This window comes from Limtongia smithiae (genome assembly GCF_038497785.1).
Source record: "Limtongia smithiae strain NRRL Y-17922 unplaced genomic scaffold V1518scaffold_15, whole genome shotgun sequence".
Taxonomy (NCBI): Eukaryota; Fungi; Ascomycota; class Lipomycetes; order Lipomycetales; family Lipomycetaceae; genus Limtongia; species Limtongia smithiae.
In genome coordinates, this window is record NW_027117636.1 from 70,037 (window position 1) to 91,485 (window position 21,449).

Here is a 21,449-nt window from a genome sequence, read left to right on the forward strand (position 1 = left end):
GGAATTTCCGCATTGTTTATTTTATCCTACACCTCCACAAAACGTGTGGAAACTTATCAACCTCCAGTGTAAAACTACAGCGGCTCCAGCGGCGGCAGTGAAAACCCCCGGAACTGCTCTTGCTGTTGCTTCGTCAGCGTCGTCGTCACTGGCGTCAGCACCGGCACCTCGTTCGTGAACTCGCTGTCAAAGTTGCTCGTGTCCGTCCGTGATTCGATCTCGGGTACAAATGGCGGCGCAGCACTTCGCGCGTACACTGCGTCCCAGTCCACGTCTGCAAAGTACGGGTGCCGCATGATCTCCTCCGCGTCGGTTGGGCCAGATCCAAGCCGCTGCGTCGGGTCGCGGGTCATCAGCTGCTGCAGTAGCATGACTGTGTTCTTGTCCATGTTCAGTCGGTACATCGGCTCGTCGCGCAGAATCGACGCGAAGATCTCCTGCTCGTCGTTGCCCTTGAACGGCGACTGCCCCAGGATCATCTGATATATCAACACGCCAAATGCCCACCAGTCCACCTCTCGCCCGTACTTCTGGTCCTGAATGATCTCCGGTGCCATCAGCTCCGGCGTGCCGCAGAATGTGCCCGTCTTGCTCCCGTAGAACATGTTCTCCTTGCACAGTCCGTAGTCCGCAATCTTGATGTGTCCTTCCAGCGTCAGCAGAATGTTGTCCAGCTTCAGATCTCGGTATATCACACCCGCCTCGTGCAGGTACTTCAGTGCCAGCAGCACCTCCGCCGCATAAAACTTAGCCTGTCGCGCCGAAAAGAGATTCTTCTGAATATGCCACATCAGATCGCCGCCATTGATGTAGTCCATCACAAAGTACACCCGCGTCTCAGTTTGAAAACACGAGTGCACATTCAGCAAGAATGGATGCTGCTCTTTGTTCGCAATCACAAACACCGACTTCTCCGACTTCAAACTCTCAACCCCGTCATTCTCCAAGATGTACTCCTTCTTCATCACCTTGATCGCGTACAGTTTCCGGCTGCCCTTTGCCTCCGCAAGCATCACCTTGCCGAAATTGCCCTTGCCGAGCACCGCCAGGAAGTGGAAATCGTCCAGTCCGACCTTCCGCCGTGGCTCCGGTCGCCGTGCGATTTTCGTCGGCGCGGGCTGTATGTAACTGTGTCGCGATGCCGTCTCTGCCGACTCGCGTGTCCGCCTGCTTCCCGGGGAAGGTGTTCGGCGTTCATGCTTCGGCGGCGCCAGCACAAGCGGCGCGACGGTAGGCGTCGGTGACGACGGCGATGGTAATGACGATCCTAACACGGCCGCGGCAGCTGCCGCCGCAGATCCCCCTGACGGCGGCGGCGTCTCCGTTCGCGAGGTATCCGGCACCGGCACACGCTTGGTATAATTATCCTGCGGTATGCGCGACTTCATCGCCGCGCCCGCCGCGCGCTCCGCTGGCGTCAACTCCGTCTTGATCGTCGGCAGTACCGTCGGCGGCTCTCCATAGGGTGGCGTGTGCTGCGTTGACGTCGACGACGGTGAGGATACAGTTGTGCTCACACTACTCGCACCATGTGACCGCACCGACCGCACCGATCCTCCCGCGCTGCCCGCGCCGTCCTGGCGCATGCGCTGCTGCATGTTCGACGGTTGCATTGGCGGCGGATGCGCACCCGCCTTGGCTTGAATCGTGTCTAGCACATTCCGGGCCATTTCCATTGTCATCCCGCAATAGTCCGGCACAAGGTGTACGCAGTCCGCGTGGCACGTCAGTGCGCATTCTGTGCACCTTCTCGCGTTCTTTTTGCCGAACGGCAGAATATAGCCACAATGGCAACACCAGTTTGGAGAAATGTTCGAAAATGGCTCGAATCTGTGCGGAATCTCGTGGTTCACCATCGGATCGTTCAGCGTATCGGAGCTCGATCGTGACATGCACCGTGTCACCACCTTTAGATGGCACTTCTTGTGACACGTAAGCTTACAGTCCTCGCACTGGTATCCGCTCGAGTATTTCAAGAACTCTCCGCAGAATGCGCATCGCATGACATTGTAGAACTGCTGCGGCACGAAACGATGGCCCATAACCTCGTCCACTTCCTGCTTGCCTTGTCGAATAGCGCCCTGGCGTCCAAGACCCTGGAAGTTATCCATCCGTCGTTGGCCACTCGTGTTCTTAATGAATGATAGTGACAGCTTGATCTTGCCCGTCGGCTCGAGCACGAACCAGTCAACGATTTCGGGATCACTTGACGCCGTTACAGCGCTGCCAGCGCTGCCACTCGAGGTGCTGCTGTTCATCGTGTTCATGGTGCCGTTCGATCCTAACGGCGCGGGCACCGCGGAACCCATCGTCGTCGCGCGGCTTGCATTCATTGTTGCGTCCGCGGCGCCCCAGCCATTCATGGTCGCTTCGGCACGCATATGTCGAATATCCTCCGCGATATCCGATAACCGAATCCACATAATCGCAATTGGCACATCCATATTTCCTGATTTGTCGTACACGGTCAACTCCGCCTCATTCGCGTTAGTGACCACAAAGTCAAATGGCTGGTCGGCGAACCGGTCGTTGCGCGAGGGCCGCGTGGTCGCGCGCGTGATATCATCGATCTTGAACCGCACCGTCGTGTCATGTGTGCCATTGCGCGTGTTTGTCGCCGCGTGGTCCGCGTTTTGGATCTCAAGCACGGTGATCTTCAAATGACCGGTCATCGGCTGTCGCAGCTTCGAGCTGCTCATAATATCCTGCACCTCCTGCTCGTCTGCAGCAATGTGCATATCCTGATACCTTCTCTTCACCATGCCAAGCAGATGCAGCCTCTGCTGACTCTCCTGCAGCTGCAGGTTTGCCTCCTGCAGATTTCGCCGATCGCGGTCGGCGGAGTACAGCTTTACCATTTTCTCGCTAGCCGCCTTGTACTGGTCCTCAATCATAAGCTTGTCCGCGACCTGATGCATCATGCTCTTGATGCGGAACTCCAGATACGGTGAGTTGAACCGGATGATATCTATTCAGTGGTTAACTCTGATATCACCGCACCAATCAAGACCAACTCACCCAGCTGTGTTGTGTTCACGGGCTGCAGTCGCCGCGGTAGCTGCGCTACCACTGGAGTCGCCGCTGCAGGCGCGCGACGCTGCTGTGGCGCGTACTCGTTGTACTGCGTACTGGGATCGTCCGCACTGCTGTCACGAGCGTGAGCATGGATCTTGATACACGCATTCAGAATACTCACGCTGCTAGCGCAATGGATTGCGAGCTTTCCACTAGCGTGAGCTCGTCCAGTCGACTCTGCAGGTACTGGATGTTGCGCTGGGACTCTTCCATGGCGGCCTGACTGCGCTGCTTGACGTCGGGGTTGTTGGTGCTCTGCTGCAGCGCCTTTGCGCCTTGGATCATCGAGCGCTCGCGCTCGATCTTGCGCTTGATATCATCCACGAGGGAACTAGGGAGTGTCCCCGAGGGCGCCATTGTAGAGGATGTGGGTGGGTGAAAAGCTTGCGAGAGGGGGGTACGGGACGCGTGGCAAGGAGTCGCGGGGTGTGAGCCCTCTCGGTGCGGTGAGGCGGCACGAGAAGGTCAGTGGTAAATTGGGAGGTCGAACTGTCCTGCGCGCACACTGGCGGCAGGCGATCTGGTAGTATGCGGGAGGTGGGGAGAGGAAATGCGCGATAGGGGGGGTTGAGAAGGGAAGGAGTCGCGATTTGCATATCCACGCCGGACTTTCTGGCTTAGGGTTCCTGGTCTGCTACTTCCCTCGCGACCCGGTCGCGATTCGCTCGCATACCTCTACTCTTTCCGATCTATTCTGCTTTGATATCTTTTCGGCATGCATTGATTCTTGCGCGTGATTGTCTGGTTTATACTCTGCTCGATTGCGCTGTCGACTACGATCGGGCGACTCGGGTTTTGCCTCTTTGTGCGCGCGTGCTCTCTCGCACAGGCGAATCTCGCCTGCAAAGCCAGCCACTGATATCCACTTTTTTGGCTTCTTCAACGCGTACATGCACTCTTCTAACACCATGTCTGTATATTCGTCACTCAATTATACAACGAAACGAGAGGGATCGGAGGAAGCAGCAGCAAATCGCCATACTGCGGCTGACAAAATATAAACTTCACATGAATGTCAGCAACGGGTCTGGTGGCGATACTACCAGTTTGATCGATCTTGTCATCTGTCAGCGATGCCGGACTGCGCTGTCTACGATGTCTGCTTCTGAAAATATCTCCGTAATCTCTGTAAGACTATCAACTGCTAAAGTTGGATGCAGTCCAGATTCTGCAAGTTATCATTAATGTAGAACCAGCAGGCTGTCAAGTTACTCGCATGACTATGGCTCCTATCTTCATGATTCAGAAAGTCGATTGTGATAGTCTCCTGTCTTTTGCCTATGACCCAGTTTGGCTCAATAAAAGGCTCTATGAAGGAACCACATGCCACCAGTCCTTCGAAAGCACAGGAACCTAGCCGACTGAAAGATAGGGACATATGACGTCTTTCATGATGAGTATTGAGTTTCGCTTACAGAAGCTTGACAGAGAACCACAAATCCATGCGACTTTCATAGTCATTGCTACATAATCTACATGTTAGTGTCTAAAAACCTGCAGGAACATGTACAGAACCCGTAATTTGAATCGGTTGGCGCCCAGTAGCTAGCAAATTTGATCGCTAAATTAGTTCACTAAACCAGTTAGACGATACTTGGCTACATACGCCGCATTACTGCTCTAGTCACCCATTTTGCATTTAGTTGTTTGGTTGGTTAGTACTGATACCAATGAGTCCAGAAGTCAATTGACAGAGAGAGAAGTTGTCTGTTCAACTGCAGAAATTTGTCATTTGACTCGATAATGTGCATCTTGAACACCGCACTCAGGTCGTCTCTGATACCATCATCGTCCGGCTTTATGTCAAGTAACGCCTCGACTTCCTTGGAAGTCTGGATTATCTCATCATGCTGTATGGAAATCAGATTGCACTACCGAACACACTCGTCGCAAATTTTCGCGAGCTGAGAATGCATCGTTCGATCTAAGTATTCTTCTTCCTCAACTGCGTTGTATTCAAGGCCATCGTTGTCATCAGCTTTACTAGCATGGAGATCGTTTGATAAACGGATTCCAGCTGCGGTGTCTGATAGCCGTGGTTTTACAGGCCTCTCTCAATGCCTGACTACGACCTCGTCTGTCGCTCGCTCACAACAGGTTAGATAACCAACTACTACAGGATCCCAACACACAAGCTGTGCTCAATAAGACTTGAAACGGAGATTTCTATCAATCTGCATATTCATGCTGATTCTAGCTGCTTGTATTCTAATGTGCTATGCCAACCAATGTATGTACTACAAGTGTATGGCGGCGATGGACGCGACGAGGACGGCAATGACGGCTAGTTCAATATTAGTCGTGGCACCTCTATCGACCGTGTACGTGGTCCTTACTGATCTTGATCACAGTTTCTACGGTCCGCAGAAGGTAGTCCACAATACTGAGGAATTCAGCTTGAATTGCCGCATCTTGTCTCTCAACTCTGTGATTTGCATCTCGAGCAGCACGACGAAGTCTTTGCTGGTCCAAAGGTCATCAAGGTTGATTACCACAACTTCTCGATGTCTTCGCCGGTCACGTATCCGTTGTATGGTGCCACGATTAGGTAGTCCAACTGCATTATCTCATCAACATCCCCATGCTGAGAATATCTATCCTGTGATCCAGATAACCTTCCTCAGTATCAACGCCATTGTTGTCATTGTTGTTATCCCCCTCCTCGTCCTCTTTACTAATTAGATGATGATCCCAGTCAAAACCGTACCAATACCACATTGAACGAAGGCGTACATTGACGACTGTCTACAATTTCGTTAACAAGACCTGATGCTGCTCGCTCGCCTCCGCCATTGCCAGCTTTAGCAAAACTTTCATCTCTCTCGGGCTCCATGATTCGCGCGTGCTAGTTCCAAACAGCAGTGATTTCGCCATCTGCTCCTGCGTCATGGTCATGCCGTTCGTCGCAGCAAGCAGTCGCAATTCGTCCAGCCGAGTCACCGAGCGCTTCTGTGGTACTTGCGACGGCATACATTTCATCATCCGCCATTTGTGAATAGCCAGGAAGACCGGCGAACACTTGTCTTCCACTTGAGCGAGATCCGTCGTATGCTCTACTTAGCCTTGCTGTGAAGTAGCCAATGCGCGTATCTTGATTAGTCGACGGTAGACAGTGGACGAAACATGGTTGACCGCGAGATACGATCCCTTACAATCTTCATTTAGCAGAAATATTATATCTTGGTTGCGGTGACGCGACTGGAGAGAGAGGAAGGCGTCTTGATATATCTGGCCTGTCCGGGTATCGTAGTCGGACGCTGCGGTACAGTAACGCATACAGGGGTACAATACGCTCGCAGAGTCGGCGGCTTGCCAGCTCGGTTTCCAAAACACACTACGTACGTTTTCTATATAAGTCGTGTACTCGTACATATATTTTTTAATATTGTGTATTTCATATATAGCCCACTAATTCCGTTCCCATATCTCCGTATACGGCGGCGGCGGCGTACCTATCCTCTCTGGCACCTCATCCCCCCTGCCTCTCCTCCGCTCCTCGCCGTTCCTGTGCACCTCCCCCGCGCTCACAAGTGCCTGCACCACAGTCTGTAAACTCGCAATAATTGCCTCAACCGCCGAAATCTCAATCTGAAGCCGCACTTCCTCATCAAACGCCTCATCGCTTATGTGCGCAGAAGAAGAAGCGTGCTCAAGCAAGTGCTCCGCTGCGGTGGTTTGTAAAGCAGTGAGTCGTATGGACTCATGATCGAGCTGTTCGAGAACGTAGAGGAGGTCTGTATCGCCTTGCGCGTCGGCTGCTGCTGATGCGGCAGAAGTAGCGGATGCTGGTACAGATGTACTTGGGGACGACGACGATGATGATGATGTCGATGCTCCATCGACGTGCAACGAGTATAGCCGTCGTTCGCGCTCCGCAAACCAGATGGCAAGATACCGTTGTAAGAGCGGATCGGCGCTATCTGCTTGAGCTTTTGGAAACAAGGATCGTGGCTTTCTCATGCTGGTGCGAATTTGACGTGTAAGTATGTGTCAGTAACGTGTATGTACCGAGTGATGGGGAAGGAAGTGCAGTTTATATAGAGGACATTTATGTACTGCGCCGCGCGTACGTCAAGGCAGCGCCGCGCTGCGCCTCACAAGTGCGTACAGGCGCAGTACACACGTCATGACGCTGCCATAGTCTTGCGGCGTGGCAATACGATGCTGGGCTACTTTATTCATACGCGGAAATAAGATTGCCAATCGTAACTCACTCTGGCGTACTGTGATGCATGGAGAAATCGATGACGCGGTGGTGGCTTATGTACGCCTATCAATTAAGGTTTACATATCGGAACATTATTGTTCCACAATGCACAAACCCCTCGCCTCGCTCTGCTGAGCCTCTATGACTCCGCGGCGAATGTGTTCCGTATCAATCATCTACCAAAAGCGATCCATTTTCTGTACTCCTTAAAGGAATCAACCATCAATCACAATTCCAAACGCCTACCTAAATCTGCCCATACAAATACCCCTCCCTAAATATCTCCTCCTTCTTCCCCTCCGCGCTGGCGAGGATCTCATACACCTCGATCGGCGGTGCGAGCCCAAGCTTGTCGGCCCGTTTCCAGCGATCGAGGCGCGATAAGCCCGCCGTGGGTCCGTACGATGCTGTGAGATCGAAGTTCTTGAGGATATGCAGGATGATGTCGGAGTCGTCTTGGTGGACTATGGTTTGGCACATTAGCATAGGAAAATGGAGAGGAAACGGGGACGTACTTGGAGCGGAGATGCTGTCAGCGAGTTGCGCATCGAGGAACTTAGCGTACTTTGGATCCTTTGGATCAAGTGGTGGCGCACTCCCCTCTTCATCATCGCTCGCCGACGGCGCAACGCCCGAGCTCTTTCGTCGACTTAGCGAGCTCTGCAACTGCGCCGCTTCGCGCGATGGTACCTCCCTCTCAACTGCCGACAACAAATCGACATGCCGCGGCGTGGTTATAGTCGTTGGGAGTTCAACTTTCTTGTTCGCCGTCGCCGGCGCGGTGTCGCCAGCAGAATCGTGTGTTGATGGTGCGCGTGCTTCGCTTGCGGGCTTTTTTGTCCGGCGGAACTGATCTGTGAGCTGCGCTTGCGCACGGGGCTGTGTTGGTGCTGCGCGTTTCTTTGGAGGCATTGTGGTGTGAAGCCGTGGTGGTGGCTGCGACGTAGAATGCGTGGAGTAAGGTGGAGAGCCGGTGGGGCGGCAGACGCCAGGGCTTGATGAGCGCGGAGGCGAGCCGCGCTAGGCCTGAAGGGGCGAGGAGTCAACTAAACCACGTGACCGGATGGCGGGTGCGGCTGCCGTTGGAGTTGAGCTGGAGGAAGGCGGCGACGAACGCGGCAACAGGATTGGCGTTGGACGTGGTCTATAGGGACTGTGGTAGACTGTAGTGGGCCGTAGTAGAGCAAAGTCGACAGAGTAGACTACAGCGGACAACAACAAGCAGAAGTAGCACAGCAAAATGTGGCACAGCAATACCTCGGAGCACAAACCCGCAGACTCCACGTTGCAACGTCTCTCTTTTCTCTTCGCACCACTCTACTCCCCACCTCTCCTCCCCGCTCTGCCTTACTTTCTCAATCCTCTCATCCCAATGGGCGTCAAGGCCAACGTCACGCTTGTCTTTGTGACAGCATACTCGATCTACTATGGCTACATCAACTACGCACGCATGTACGCCGTCTCCACCCGCGCCGCCCGCGCGAAGCGCGCACGAGAGGGCGAGCTCGATGTTGAGGAGTATGTCCCCTTTTACCTGTTCCCCTTTTATCCCTCCAGTGAGCTATCGCTAACATAGCGACCAGCATTAACTCTGCCTCCCCCACAGAACAGTACGCAGTGTTACTCGTCGGCGGGCGCTTCGTGAACCCGTTCCCGGAGTACCGCGAGCAAGGTATTTTCGAGTTCATATTCTGGAAGCTGTTTGAAGTGATTCGCTGGAGTCCCCGGGGTGGAGTGCCGCGTGATCGCGCGTTGTTGAAAACAATGATTCCGGTGTATAAACCCGATATGGAGATCTTGTTTGATACCACGTCGACGTCGGGATCCGGAGCGGGCTCGGACGCAGACGGTGGGGTGTTGGAGGGTACGCTTGCGTCGGCGGGGACGAGTGGGTTGAGCAGTTCGGTTACGTCCGCCATATATTATTCCTCGGATACAGGCTCGTCGGCTACGTTTGCGCTCGACAGTCCCGCGCTGACAGATTCGTGGACCGCAGTAAACTCCTCCCGCCATGCAACCGGTACGTCGCCTTTAGGCCGGGATCTCGTGTCCGACGCGGGGAGCGATAGCACGGCAAGCGATTCCGCGGGCAGCGTGCCGTATCCGCCCTCATCCGAGGGTCCAGCGTCGATCGGCGGCGGGAGTCGGTTTGGAGATATCCCAGCGCAAGAGTTGCCGCTCGTGATGCCTGCTAAGGACGAGCGATTGACTGTGACCTGGATCGGACAGAGCTGCATGCTCGTGCAATGTAGGGGGACCAATTTCTTGACCGATCCCGTGTTTGGCGAGCACCTCGTGCACGCGCATTTCGGTCCATCTCGGCTGGGCGAGTTGCCGTGCAAGCTTGAAGAGCTACCCCCGATTGACTTTGTGCTCGTGTCGCACAACCATCCGGACCACTTTGAAGACGCGGCGGTGCGGCAGATTGGCAACTCCGCGACGTGGATCGTGCCGGCTGGCGTGCGATCGTTCCTCGCAAGACGGGGGATTTTCAGGGTGATGGAGATGACGTGGTGGGATCGCGCGCCACTGCAGACAAAAGGGGACGGGTGGGAGATTGCGTGCACGCCATCGATGCATTGGTCGGGTCGCGGATTGTTTGATACCAACGTATCGCTGTGGTGCTCGTTTATGATTCTGCATCACTCGCGGCCGGTGGTGTTCCACGCTGGGGATACGGGCTATTCGACGGAGATGTTCACCGCGATCGCGCAGGTCTATGGACCAGGGTGCGAACTCGCGCTGGTCCCTTGCGGCGCGTACGAGCCTCGGTTCCACTTACGCCCGATCCACACGAACCCGGAGGAAGCCCTCAAGATCATGCATGACCTAGGCGCGCGACGACTGGTCGGCGTACACCACGGCACGTTTACAATGTCGGACGAGTACTTTCTCGAGCCAAAACGGCGGCTTGAGAACGAGGCGGCGCGGTGTGGATTGAGCGACGCGGTATGGGGTGCAGAGTTTGGACGGACGGTCGTGGTGCCGTACCGCGTGCGGGATGAAGGGTCGGTCGAGGAAGGCGGGGAGGGCGCGGGTGTGGGTCCGATACGCGGGATCCAGGGACGAGATACACTGATTTGGTAGATTGGAGTTTGTGTTTGGGTTTGTATATACGAGTAGAATGAATGGGTACTTATTGTGGTGATCCAAGGAGCTAGTTGGGAGGACAAGAACTCAAATTGATTGCGCCCTACACCAGTCGAATGCTCTGTCCACAAGTACGTACACCTCACCAACATGTCGGCAGTGGAAGACCCTGAAGTGGCGACGGCGGAGAGTACAAAGACGCGGGAGCGACGAGGTATGGCGGCGGCAAAGGCTGCAGCGGAGGTCGCAGCAGGCGCCATGGCACCGCCGGCAGTGGTGTCTGCGGATGAACTACCAGCCGAGCTGTTCGTGGGCAAAGACGCGGAGCGGGTGACCATGGACGATGCGGATTTCAAACTGTTTTCATGGGCGGAGTTGCTTGATATCATTGGTGCGCATACGTGACTGAGTGTGTGGGTGTGGATGAGACTGACGAGGGGGGGGGGGGTAGCGGAAGCGAAGTTAGAGTTGCTCACGCGCGTACCGTCGGAGCTAAGGCGATACTTGATGTGGAAGAAAGGTGCGGTTGCACGGTATGGTAGTGTGCCGAACTACGTGCTCGAGGAGCGGTTGCATTGGGGTCCTGATCCCGCACTTCTTGTGCCTGTTGGCAGGGGTTTGCTCCAGGACCGACGTACGTATCACCGCGGTATAGCAGAGAGATGGATGCAGACACTGACCAAAGAGCAGGCGACTACAAGATCCTGTTCAACGATTTCCCGTACGGGTTTGAAGACGGTGTGGTGCATATCGTGGTGTGGTCCAAATTCCGCATCCACACAATCGAACCACCGACAAGCTCCAGGGAGAAGCCCCGAGTGGAAGCAGCGGATGCTGCAGTGATTGAAGACTTTGTGGAGAGCACGTTCAGGGCGCCGCTGGGTATGGCGAAGGGCGACGTCGCGTGGTTCAAGAACTGGGCAGTGCTGATGAGCATACGGGAGATCGATCACTTCCATGTGCTGTTACGATCGCCGCCAGTGGATGGGCTGACGAGAGGAGAAGGGTGGACGGTGCTGGAGAGGATCATGGGTGCGGACGATGTAGAAGTACGGCGGAAGTGGGGAAGTATGGACGCACGGGTGGCGCTGTTGGGGAAGAGTTAGACGCAGAGGAGAGCGGTATCGGCGCGGATCTGATAACTTTGATCCGATTGCGGCGCCGGGTCTAGACGCGGAGAGATTAGATCGTGCCTGTATGCGGCTAGTACGGTACGCACTGATGCATGCGACTTACAGTGCCAAATGCATTGAGCAAGTGCACTTAGCACCGCAAATTCCCCGCCTCACCGCTCTGCTCTTCGCCGAGGCGACCGGGGCCTCGAACGCGAAGCAACTTCGCGACAGCGACACTTCAAGCAACTGAATCCATCGACGTGCGTCTTTATACCCCCAAACACCCCTCGACTCTCCTCCATACTTCTCCCGCACCCGTCCATGCCGCCCGCTCCAGGTGCGCTTCTCTCCACCGTCGTTCTCACCGCTCCGCCTGCAGACTAACACCCAACAGTCGCCATCCAGCCCGCGCCGAGCCCAGGCGCGTCCACGCCGGGCTCCTCTTGCGCTAGCACACCCGCCACCATTGCACCACGTATTAAGCACGAGCGCGCGTCCGACGACTCCCCCGCAGCAGCAGCCGCTGCTGCAGCACACGCCGCCGTCGCGCACTCCGCCACCCCGATCTCGTGCATCCGCCCGTCTAAAGAATGGGTGCTCCCGCCCCGTCCGAAGGTGTGTCCCACTGATGCTTTATGTTGAGTGTGTGAGGTGCTAATGTGTCCATGCAGCCCGGTCGCAAGCCGTCGACGGAAACGCCACCGACAAAACGCAAAGCGCAAAACCGCGCCGCGCAGCGTGCCTTCCGCGAGCGCCGGGCTGCGCGGGTGGTTGAGCTGGAAGACCGCCTGCATGAGCTCGAGACTGAGAAGGAAAGGAAAGAAACCGACTTGACATCCACGCTCATGCGCATATCTGAGGAAAATATGCAGCTCAAGTCAGTCACCGACGAACTACGCCAGCAGATAGAATTGTTTCGGCAGTTCCAGGCGCAACAGGCTGCGATGGCCGCGGCGGGTGGCGGCGCAGGGATGTTTGGTGGGTTGTCACCTGCAGCGGTGGCGCAGGCGGGGACATTACCGGGACAACAGGGAAAGGCGCATATGGCGCAGGCGAATCATTTGGCGTCCCCTGCGCCGTCGCCGGGGAGCGATGCTATGTATTCGCAGGACATGCTCGACCGCGCACTGGAGGAACGATTACCGGTCGGCACATCTGCGGGATCGTCTTCAGCTGCACCTGCTGGCTCGACGTATCGATATCAACCAACGCAACCGGTCCGTGCTGTGCCGCTGCACAAGTCATCTAAACAATCTCCCGGCTCGCGCACAGGGTCTGTCACCTCCCCTTACTCAGCCGCCACGACGCCATCCTCCTCTGCGACGATCTCAGTCGCAAGCGACCATCATACTCCGCAAGCTACCGCACTGCAGCACGCGTACAGCAATCACACGCATATGCACTCATCGCCCCTCCCTCCGCAGCAACAGCAGCAGCAGCAGCAGGAGATGTCCTACGACGACCCCCACGCCGCAGACAGCGACTCTGAGAAATGCGGCATTTGCGAGCGTGATGGCGGGTGTTTATGCTCGGATATCGGAATAAAACCCGCCACGGACTTGTTCCCGGCGAAAAGGTCTTACGAAACACCGTCAGCGCCGTCGCCGAGACAGTTTCAGCAGTCTTCGCAGAATAGTCTAAGAAGTTTCAAGCGGGTGAAGACGGAACCCGCGCCGCGGATGCTGGATGATGATCTAGTAATGGATTTTACTCACGCGTTCACTTCGACGAAGATTAAACTTCCGGACCGCGCGCAGCTGGTACAGCAGCAGCAAACACCCCAGGAAAGCTACCAATACGACGCATTCTCTTCCGAATTCACATCATCGAATACCAACGGCGGTTCCGACAAATCCACTAAACGCGTGACTGACCCGTGCGGTTTCTGCTCGTCTGGCACTCCGTGCCTCTGCGCGGAGGCGGCTGAAGCGGCGGAGGATAACGGCACGCAACACCAACATGGTGGCAGTGCGTACGACGATGACGACGAAATGATGAATAACACCACCCTTCCGCCGCTACGTGGGGATCCACATTCCGCGTTGATACGTGGACAGAGTCATAACAAATTGACAACACTGCACCCGGAACCAATAAGCGACCTCGTGATGTCCGCACAAGCCCTCGTCGCGCCGTCGCAGGCAAATGGTGGTGCACAGGCACAATCGTTCGCGCCAGGGACGTGCGAACAGTGTCAACGCGATCCGATGCAGACTTTATTTTGCACCTCGCTCGCGGCGTCGAAAGGGTCTTCCGGCGGCGGCTGTGGGAACTGCAATAAACCCGGCGGCTGCTGCGGCGGCGCCGGTGCCGCTGCATCGAGCACCGATGGTATGTTTATCCCGTGCTCGGCCGCGTACCAGACTCTATCCCGCCACAAGGGGTTCAAAGCTGTTGAACTGCCCTCACTTGTTGGCAAATTGAGCACAAAGGGTGGACAGGTTGAGGTTGCATCTGTCGCGGGCGTGCTACGCGAACTTGATCGACGGCTGTATAATTGATGGAACAAAAAATCACGAAAAAATAATGTAAAATGGCGCGTGTGGGACTTGGGATAGCTGGATGGCACGGCGTTTGGAATTAATATCAAAAGAGAGGAATGAAATATGAAGCGCTGTATAGCTTAATGAATATATATATATATATGTACAAGAGCTCTAAAATTGCTGATGTCGGACGAGATAGTAGCACCGGAACAGGTCGTCGTAGCCGGCCCTGTCGGTGGTCGCAGTGGCGGTGGTGACGGAGGAGGAGGAGGAAGAGGAGGAAGAGGGGGCGGAGAGGTGCTTGAGTTCACCCATGATTTGGGCAGAGAGAGTGTCGCGCGCGGTAATGAGACGGGGAAGTTGTGCCGCGATGTAGGGGTGTTGTTTGGCGTTTGGTTTTGCCTCTGCGCCGGGAGTGGAAGCAGTGGCGGGGACGCTGGGGACGCTGGGGACGCTGTTGAGCATGCGAGTAATCCCCACAAACTCATGCGAGAGGGCATGTATCCTCGCCGCTTGCGATTCGAAAAGCGAGCCCTCAGAGGTATGCAGTGCAAGCTCCAATTGCTGCAGTCGCTGTCCAAAAAGCAACAGCTTGCGTCCTAGCTTATCCATCTCGCGTAACTCTCGTTTTCGCCGCAAACCCTCCTCGACCTCCCCCAAAACACTAACTAGCTTCTCTTTAAACCCGCTCACATCCCGTGTAAATCCAATGATTGCAAGTTGCGCGTCCTGTACACGCGCAGGCGCACCTGCGACGCTGCGACCGAGACCAACGAAATCTGCGTATTCGGAGTTGATCAATTCCACGAGTTCCTTGTGTAAAGTGGTGGACCAGCCGGAAAGTTGGGCGTGCAGATCTTCGAGACGTTTATACCGGTGTTGCGAGAGGAGAAAGGTGTCGGGAGAGAATATCTGTGGCGTTGAGAACGCTGACCGGGGGATTGGTTTCGGGAATGGCAATCCGTTGGCGTCGAATTCTTCGTCGTCACCTTCGTCTTCCGTCGCATACGCGCTCGCGTCGTCACTGTAGTGACCATCTCGCTCGTCGTGGAGGTTGTACCCGTGCCGTAGTGTACCGCTGTTTCTACCGGCAGTCGGCGATATTTGGCCTGTGGGGGTGGTGGGACCAGATACAGTTGTGGTGTTAGGGAAGGTGGTAAGCATTGTGAGCGGAGATACAGCGGAAGTGCCGCGCAAATGCGGGGGTGGGTTTAGAAAGGAAGTGGGAAGAGTGGAGGCCAAGGTGGTGGAAGGGGACTGGTCGAAGTAGCCTGGATGTGATGCCATTATGACGTGTCTGGGGCGAAAGAGGAGGGGGTCGGAGGAGGAGGTCGTGATAGGCATAGAGGTTGGGAGTTCGCGATGCCGCACGGATCGAGGCCGCCGTTCGCTTCCTGAAGGTGTCAAGCTCTATAACGCCAGCCAATTCAACTTTTTTCGATACGGAGCTTTCCGGATAATCCTTAAATACATCCCAGCAATTATTAATATGAGAGTCCAGAACTTGTAACAAGCAAGAGGTTGACGCTTGGCCCCCATGGCACCACAAAATATATTGAACTTGGTCAAACTCCATTAGCTCGCAGTCGAGGCAACAATCAGTTCTGCCACACCAAAACGCGGACGTCAATACTGAATGCTCTCATATATAGCCTTGCCCTGTGCAAAATAGTCAACCGGTCAAATGTGCGTGGCAAACCTGGAGTCAACGGTGCTGTCGAGAAGAAGTGGACTGCTGGCCTGCGAGTCGTCGTGATACCCTAGCCCGCACAAGTGTACTGAACAGGCGCGCGTCACGATTTGATATCACCACGCAACCGTGAGTACGACTACCAACAGCATCAATCTCGATAATACCTTCCACTGATATACACTGAATTACCGGCACGTAGAGATTATTCTCAAGAGGGCGTACGATTCATCTATCGAACGCGCTGTGAGTCGATCGCGGATGTGTCGTGCACGTGTTGAGTTTGTTTTGATGTCACAATCGCGTACATTGGACGCTACTCGAAGATCATGATCTGCGCGATTTTGACCTTAGCTGATGGCGTTGGAGAGAGTTGATTCAGATATATATTTCACTAAGACTCCGTGACCATGTAACGAGGTCGACAGCTCATTGCGATATCAGGCGGAGGCACATGTATATCAGCTCTTCTCCCCACCCTCGCTTTCTTGTCTTCTTTTACCGCATTTATATTTTTCTATCTTTACTCGACTTGTACGCGACAGCACCACGTATGACTCCACAACCTCTCGACCCTTCTGTACTACTCAACAATACACCGCTATTCGATACTTCGCCACTAAGATGTCTGCCTTCAATTTCTCCCAATCCGCTCCTACATCTGCTTTACCCACACCATCGGAACACTCTCGTTTTTCCACGTCGCGAGGAGGCTCTCCCTATGCTTACAGGGTGGTCGTTTCGTTACCGCTCCCCATCCCGCCAACTAGCACTGCACTCTCCTCGCAACCTGCCATGCCAATGCGCGTGGATGCCATGGCACTACTATCCCCAGTCTCGACCGACGATGACGAGGCTACTAATCTGCGTAACGCAAGAATAGTTCGCGCCGTCATGAGCGGACGGATCTCGGCTTATGGTGTTGGCGTTACTTTCCCATCAAGCGACAGTTTTGATGACAGCCATTCCGGCGACGAGTTGGAGTCTCCTACTAGGGTATTTGATACTGACGATAGCGACGACCGTGACGAAGACAACGATGACGACGATTATGAATGTCACGACGACGGCTCTGAGACCGACCCCGCCTACGACGGCGACGTCGAAGATTTTTCCAATGACAGCTACGTCGATGACAACATGTACCCGCCCGTCGACAGCAAGAGACTTCCAGGCTGAGACTACAACCACGTCTGCCCTTGCGACTCTGCGCCCAGCATAAATTGAGCAATTTTTCACATAACCGCGAGTCACTTGACCAAGGATTGGAGAGCCGCAACGGAGCCAGAAAGCTTGGTGGATGTGCAGGTTAACATTTCATCGTTTGACCGCAATTCATGCCATTAATGCCGCGTGCGTCGACGATTGGGGAATTCAGCTTGTCGAGCATGGCTCGTCGACTAGTTAGCCCCTCTCGCGAGTTGCTGAATACTATTCAATTTTGCGCCACTTTTGGTTTGTGAATATCAAATTAGTCTTCCGTCATAAATAAATGCACCTAAGCCGAATCAAACAGCATGACGTAAACCGCGGTCATCAGACGATGTGCGTATGTGAATCGTCCTAGTCGCAATCAAGTCTCATGCTCCATCCACCGTGCTTGAGTTAGTCGTTATTACAAAGTGATATGGCACGAGAATATCATTATTAATTGATATGAAGTCATTTCAAAGCCATGTTCCATGTCTTCCCAAAGGTATCTGCACTCAAGGATTTGGCCCGTCGCACGTGCGTTGACTGAGTAGTGTTTGGGAGAATGTGATTTATTTCGCGACGCCATTAGTATCACGACATCACAAACATCGCGGCCCACCGTAAACAACACCAGCCGTGGTGCGATCTACTGCTATATTCTACTCATGGTATCACATGTATGCTGAGAGGTTAAGTGGATGGTACGCTTCATTGGGACTGCTACGCTGAAACGTCAATCGTTTGGCGAGGAGAAGCGACCGATACAGGCGAGACGAGTGATCTGATCATATCACGCGTCTTACGGCTGTTTGAGGAGTGTCTAAAAACGCCAAAAACTTATTCCTGTAGTCACATGTTACCTATACCGCGGGGAGCGCTTCGGCGGAGAACCGCTGGCACCTCGTAGAAGCGCCTCGGCTCGGCGCCCATATTCAGCATTTTGGAATATGTCGCTATGACCAAGCCATAGCTGTCGCCTACGCAATATATATTGCCCTGGGTATATTTATCACTTCCGCAAAATATATACCCGTCTCTTTATATCATTCTCATGTCTCTCACTTCTGTGCTTCTCTGCTAGTTCATCTTTTCCTTACGGCCGTGGCCGCTGCTACTACTTCCTGCTCAATGCAAGCTATGTCACCTGCCACGTCTGATTCAGAGGAATCCGCCGCAGCTTTGACTCCGGTCACATCGTCGCCGTCTTGGGTCATCCATCAATGCCGGAGCACCCGCCACCTAGGCTCCTATGGATCCATTGGGATCTTTGTACTTTACGTCCCTTGTACTGGCCCTCTGAGCTTCCAGTCGCTATCCACGACAACAATGACACCACCGATCATAACAACTAGCTTGGCAACTAGAACACCCGGCGCCACCACCCCAGCCTTCACGTCAATACCAACTTCAACAAAGGCAACCCGCCCTACTTCCCGATCATGGAATACATATCACCTGCACTCTCCCAGCCTGCCAGGTTGCCTCTTCAGGCACAAATAGAAGGCACTGGCATGGCAGCACACGATGTCGAGGCATTAACTATGGACGTGCTAGTACTAATTGAGATGGCGGCGGCAGTTAGTTACGCCTCGTTGAATACGCGCGATTGAAAAGGGCGTTGTCGGGTACTTTTTTAGGATCGAGCTTTATTATTAGTTTGATTTGTAGTTTTACATAACTAATTGGAAACTGAAATTATGCAAGAGTATCGAAATCTATCTTCAGAAGCTTGCCGACAGAGCTATCGGAATGTAAGAACGCCATCCTGCTCGTCTCGCGCGTAGAGTGGTGGGTAAGGATTTGGAACAGGGGCTTCTCACCTCCACGAATATCGTGATATTTCAAGCTGTGCCACCGGTCGTGGCAACGAAAACTTCGAGCGGCGAACATACGATCTCCTGAATTATTTAATTTGATTTTATTGTAAATATGTTACAGATCCAGGATCTTCAGCCCTCGAAGTTTACTCGCGGATCGTGGGCGGCTGCGAGTCGTCGCGCGATTGGGCGTTGTCTCGCAAGTTCGGGAAATAACTAACGATACCACGTCTATTAGCAACGACTTGAGATATATAGGTGATAGCAAGCTGTTGTTGCCACCATCATGGATTAATGACATCGTCGAGAGCGATACAGCGGAGAGGGTGACGACGCTCACCCGTCGCCGCTTACTTTCATCTGCATTGATCACGCTCACAACTCCGAGCCGATATCTGTTATTCTCACTTCCGAGTGCTTCTCTACAACTTTCTCGCGAGTTATAGAGGAGACTGAAACTACTTCGCCCGAGCAGGAGGGAGAATACATCGAAGATTCTGGGTTTGAAAACGAGAACAACACAGAGAGAGCTTACTTTGGCGACCTCTTAAGTGTTTGACGTTAATGATGATGATAGGGTGTAGTAGAATAATTTTGCGAATTCTGGAGCAATCAACGTGACAGCAACGAAGATGACAGTGAAATTGAAGTTATCGTTGATTCTATGCCAACAAGCCACCGCGTTGACTACCTATCATCCTTACCGGACTAGTAATCATCACGATGCAACTTGCATACAGCTGTACGAAGGAAGAATATAGAATTGTATCTGTAATTATTAACTTGTGTATGGAACGGGCGAGATGTTACACAGTCATCGACGCCGTCAATGTCAAACGCACCTTCGTTGGCGCATTTTGAGCGACATCACAATTAGGCGATTTTGGGCGGGGATGAGCTGATATTTTGCTTACATATTCTTGCTTTATGCCTAAATAGTATCACTAACAACCCCAAGCAGTGGTAGTACAGATGATAAACCTCCTCGTCCTCTCCTATGTGTCGAAATCAGCAACTTCAACATTCTCTAGCGGGACGCTTGCCACATGCACTATATATTGCATCAACATGACAGCTCATATTCTGACACACAAATTGGGTATCGAGCGTCAGAACAGTTGAGCCACTTTTGTCCATTGGCTATACGACAGCCTCAAGGCGAATAGACTCCTCGCCACAAAACTAACAGCAGCTATCGCATGTCTGCGGTTTGGCTCGCTCAAGAGCTTCTTGGCTTAGTCGTGATGTTCCAGATGACCGCCTTCGTGTGCGACTTCACCATTGACTCTGTAAGATGGAATTGTCGTCTTGTCCTTGTTGTCCTACTGTGTGCACAGCCGATAATAATTTTGTTTCTCGGGATGTCAATTCAGTAATATATAGAAAATAAGCCACGGTCTAATAATCTTGTGCTGATCGATTGGAACTTGGCGTATGCTAGACCCGCTTGTTTAACAAAATTCTATTGCTCTGAGCTCAATTGCCCTATCGCAGTGAAATCGTCATACGATATCAAAAAGGTGAATTCTATTTGTTTGTCCAACACTAGCGTTAGCTAGGCGTGTGTAGAGTAGTTACGGCAGTTTGTTACGAAGCAGACGGAAGAAGCATCTCATCACTACGCATTTGTAGCATATAACTCTACCCCCGCCTGATGCAGCGCGCATCGCGATCTCACTTTCTAACACCACCTCGAGCACTAGTTACAAATGCATCATTTTAGATAATATGATCTACTTAGTATCAACCGAATTCAATTGGTGTACTATTGTGGCATTTAAATAGAAGTCCGTGCACTTTATGTGTCTATTGCGGAGGTGTCGTGCACGCGTGGGATTTGTTTTGATATCAAAGTCCCCTATATCGCGCTCTGCTCTACGTTCATCATCCGTGCGCTTTGGACCTCAGTTGATGCCGATGTATAAAGTATAATCTGTTAGGTCTTTCACTAATACCCTGTTCATCGTCAAGGTTGACACGCCATAGCGGCATCGGTCTGGCCTCTCATATACTGTTCCCTCCCTCCTGCAGCTAGTGCCTAGCTCTCTCTCTCTTTCTCTCTCTTCTTGTAATATTAGATTTATGCGCTGTGTTCACTTAGGTTTACGCGATTCCTCCGCGACCTCTAGATTACCACACTCCTCTACAGTACGTCGCCAACATTGCCGAGCTCGACTTTCGTCGTCTTTTCTTCGCTCGAACCCCACTTCTTTCCTCTGTCCCAATGGGCACTCCTGTTAGCTACCAGGAAACTTGCTCCTTTGCCACCGGCCATTGCATCCGCCTTCACGGCGCTCCCCATGGAACCTACCATGCCAACGCCCAAGGATGTTCTCTCGTCACTCGTCAGTCTCGACCGACGAAGCTATCACTGCGTTCGAGACGAAAATAGTCCACACGATCCTTAGTGGACGGATGTTAGCATTTAGGATGGACATAGCTATCCCAGTAAGCTACATTTCTGACGACGACGATTCCAACGACGATGAAAATCTCCGTTGGACACTAGTACACGAACGACGGCGACAGTGACGACGAAAACTCTTGCGGTAATCATGAGGAAAATGGCTGTCAACTGGATGATGTTTACTTCGGGACAGATTCTTGAATATGAAAGGGATGAGAGTGACCATTTCGACGACGATCATCTCGCCGACCACAAGAATATCGCTGAGCGACGAGAATTGCCATTTGATACCGGCCACCGATAGTCTTCTCACTTCACCAAACGTTCCAGCTTAGGCTTCGGCTATTTATTCTTGCAGTGTCTGGGCT

At 53.3% G+C, this 21,449-nt stretch overlaps 8 protein-coding genes across 8 annotated transcripts; 5 read left to right on the forward strand and 3 right to left on the reverse strand.

Moving 5' to 3' along the window:
* V1518DRAFT_422805 (protein kinase) lies at positions 1–3,634 on the reverse strand. Its single transcript, XM_066905540.1, has 3 exons — positions 3,197–3,634; positions 3,019–3,146; positions 1–2,968 (listed from the first exon to the last, which is right to left on the reverse strand). Exons 1-3 carry the CDS (start codon positions 3,430–3,432, stop codon positions 75–77), a joined length of 3,258 nt encoding a protein of 1,085 aa, XP_066757248.1. The 5' UTR covers positions 3,433–3,634; the 3' UTR covers positions 1–74.
* Positions 3,635–5,121: 1,487 nt separating this feature from the next.
* On the forward strand, positions 5,122–5,940 carry V1518DRAFT_126717 (uncharacterized protein). The gene has a single exon (XM_066900712.1). It carries the CDS (start codon positions 5,260–5,262, stop codon positions 5,755–5,757), a length of 498 nt encoding a protein of 165 aa, XP_066757249.1. The 5' UTR covers positions 5,122–5,259; the 3' UTR covers positions 5,758–5,940.
* Positions 5,941–7,238: 1,298 nt separating this feature from the next.
* Positions 7,239–8,471, reverse strand: V1518DRAFT_422815 (DNA polymerase delta, subunit 4-domain-containing protein). Its single transcript, XM_066905541.1, has 2 exons — positions 7,798–8,471; positions 7,239–7,746 (listed from the first exon to the last, which is right to left on the reverse strand). The coding sequence occupies exons 1-2, from the start codon at positions 8,192–8,194 to the stop codon at positions 7,529–7,531; spliced, it is 615 nt and encodes a 204-aa protein (XP_066757250.1). The 5' UTR covers positions 8,195–8,471; the 3' UTR covers positions 7,239–7,528.
* Positions 8,472–8,654: 183 nt separating this feature from the next.
* Positions 8,655–10,369, forward strand: V1518DRAFT_429639 (beta-lactamase superfamily domain-containing protein; the record flags this gene model as incomplete). The annotated part of the gene is made up of 2 exons (XM_066906142.1): positions 8,655–8,800; positions 8,866–10,369. 2 exons carry the CDS (start codon positions 8,655–8,657, stop codon positions 10,367–10,369), a joined length of 1,650 nt encoding a protein of 549 aa, XP_066757251.1.
* A 261-nt stretch (positions 10,370–10,630) lies between these two features.
* On the forward strand, positions 10,631–11,478 carry V1518DRAFT_377810 (uncharacterized protein; the record flags this gene model as incomplete). The annotated part of the gene is made up of 3 exons (XM_066901591.1): positions 10,631–10,763; positions 10,824–11,006; positions 11,063–11,478. 3 exons carry the CDS (start codon positions 10,631–10,633, stop codon positions 11,476–11,478), a joined length of 732 nt encoding a protein of 243 aa, XP_066757252.1.
* A 171-nt stretch (positions 11,479–11,649) lies between these two features.
* Positions 11,650–14,150, forward strand: V1518DRAFT_422819 (uncharacterized protein). The gene is made up of 3 exons (XM_066905542.1): positions 11,650–11,824; positions 11,882–12,102; positions 12,159–14,150. Exons 1-3 carry the CDS (start codon positions 11,809–11,811, stop codon positions 13,986–13,988), a joined length of 2,067 nt encoding a protein of 688 aa, XP_066757253.1. The 5' UTR covers positions 11,650–11,808; the 3' UTR covers positions 13,989–14,150.
* V1518DRAFT_377891 (oligomeric golgi complex component, COG2-domain-containing protein) lies at positions 14,145–15,137 on the reverse strand (the record flags this gene model as incomplete). The annotated part of the gene is made up of 1 exon (XM_066901592.1): positions 14,145–15,137. One exon carries the CDS (start codon positions 15,135–15,137, stop codon positions 14,145–14,147), a length of 993 nt encoding a protein of 330 aa, XP_066757254.1.
* A 4,655-nt stretch (positions 15,138–19,792) lies between these two features.
* Positions 19,793–20,115, forward strand: V1518DRAFT_422825 (uncharacterized protein). The gene has a single exon (XM_066905543.1). It carries the CDS (start codon positions 19,874–19,876, stop codon positions 20,048–20,050), a length of 177 nt encoding a protein of 58 aa, XP_066757255.1. The 5' UTR covers positions 19,793–19,873; the 3' UTR covers positions 20,051–20,115.
* The last annotated feature ends 1,334 nt before the right edge of the window (positions 20,116–21,449 follow it).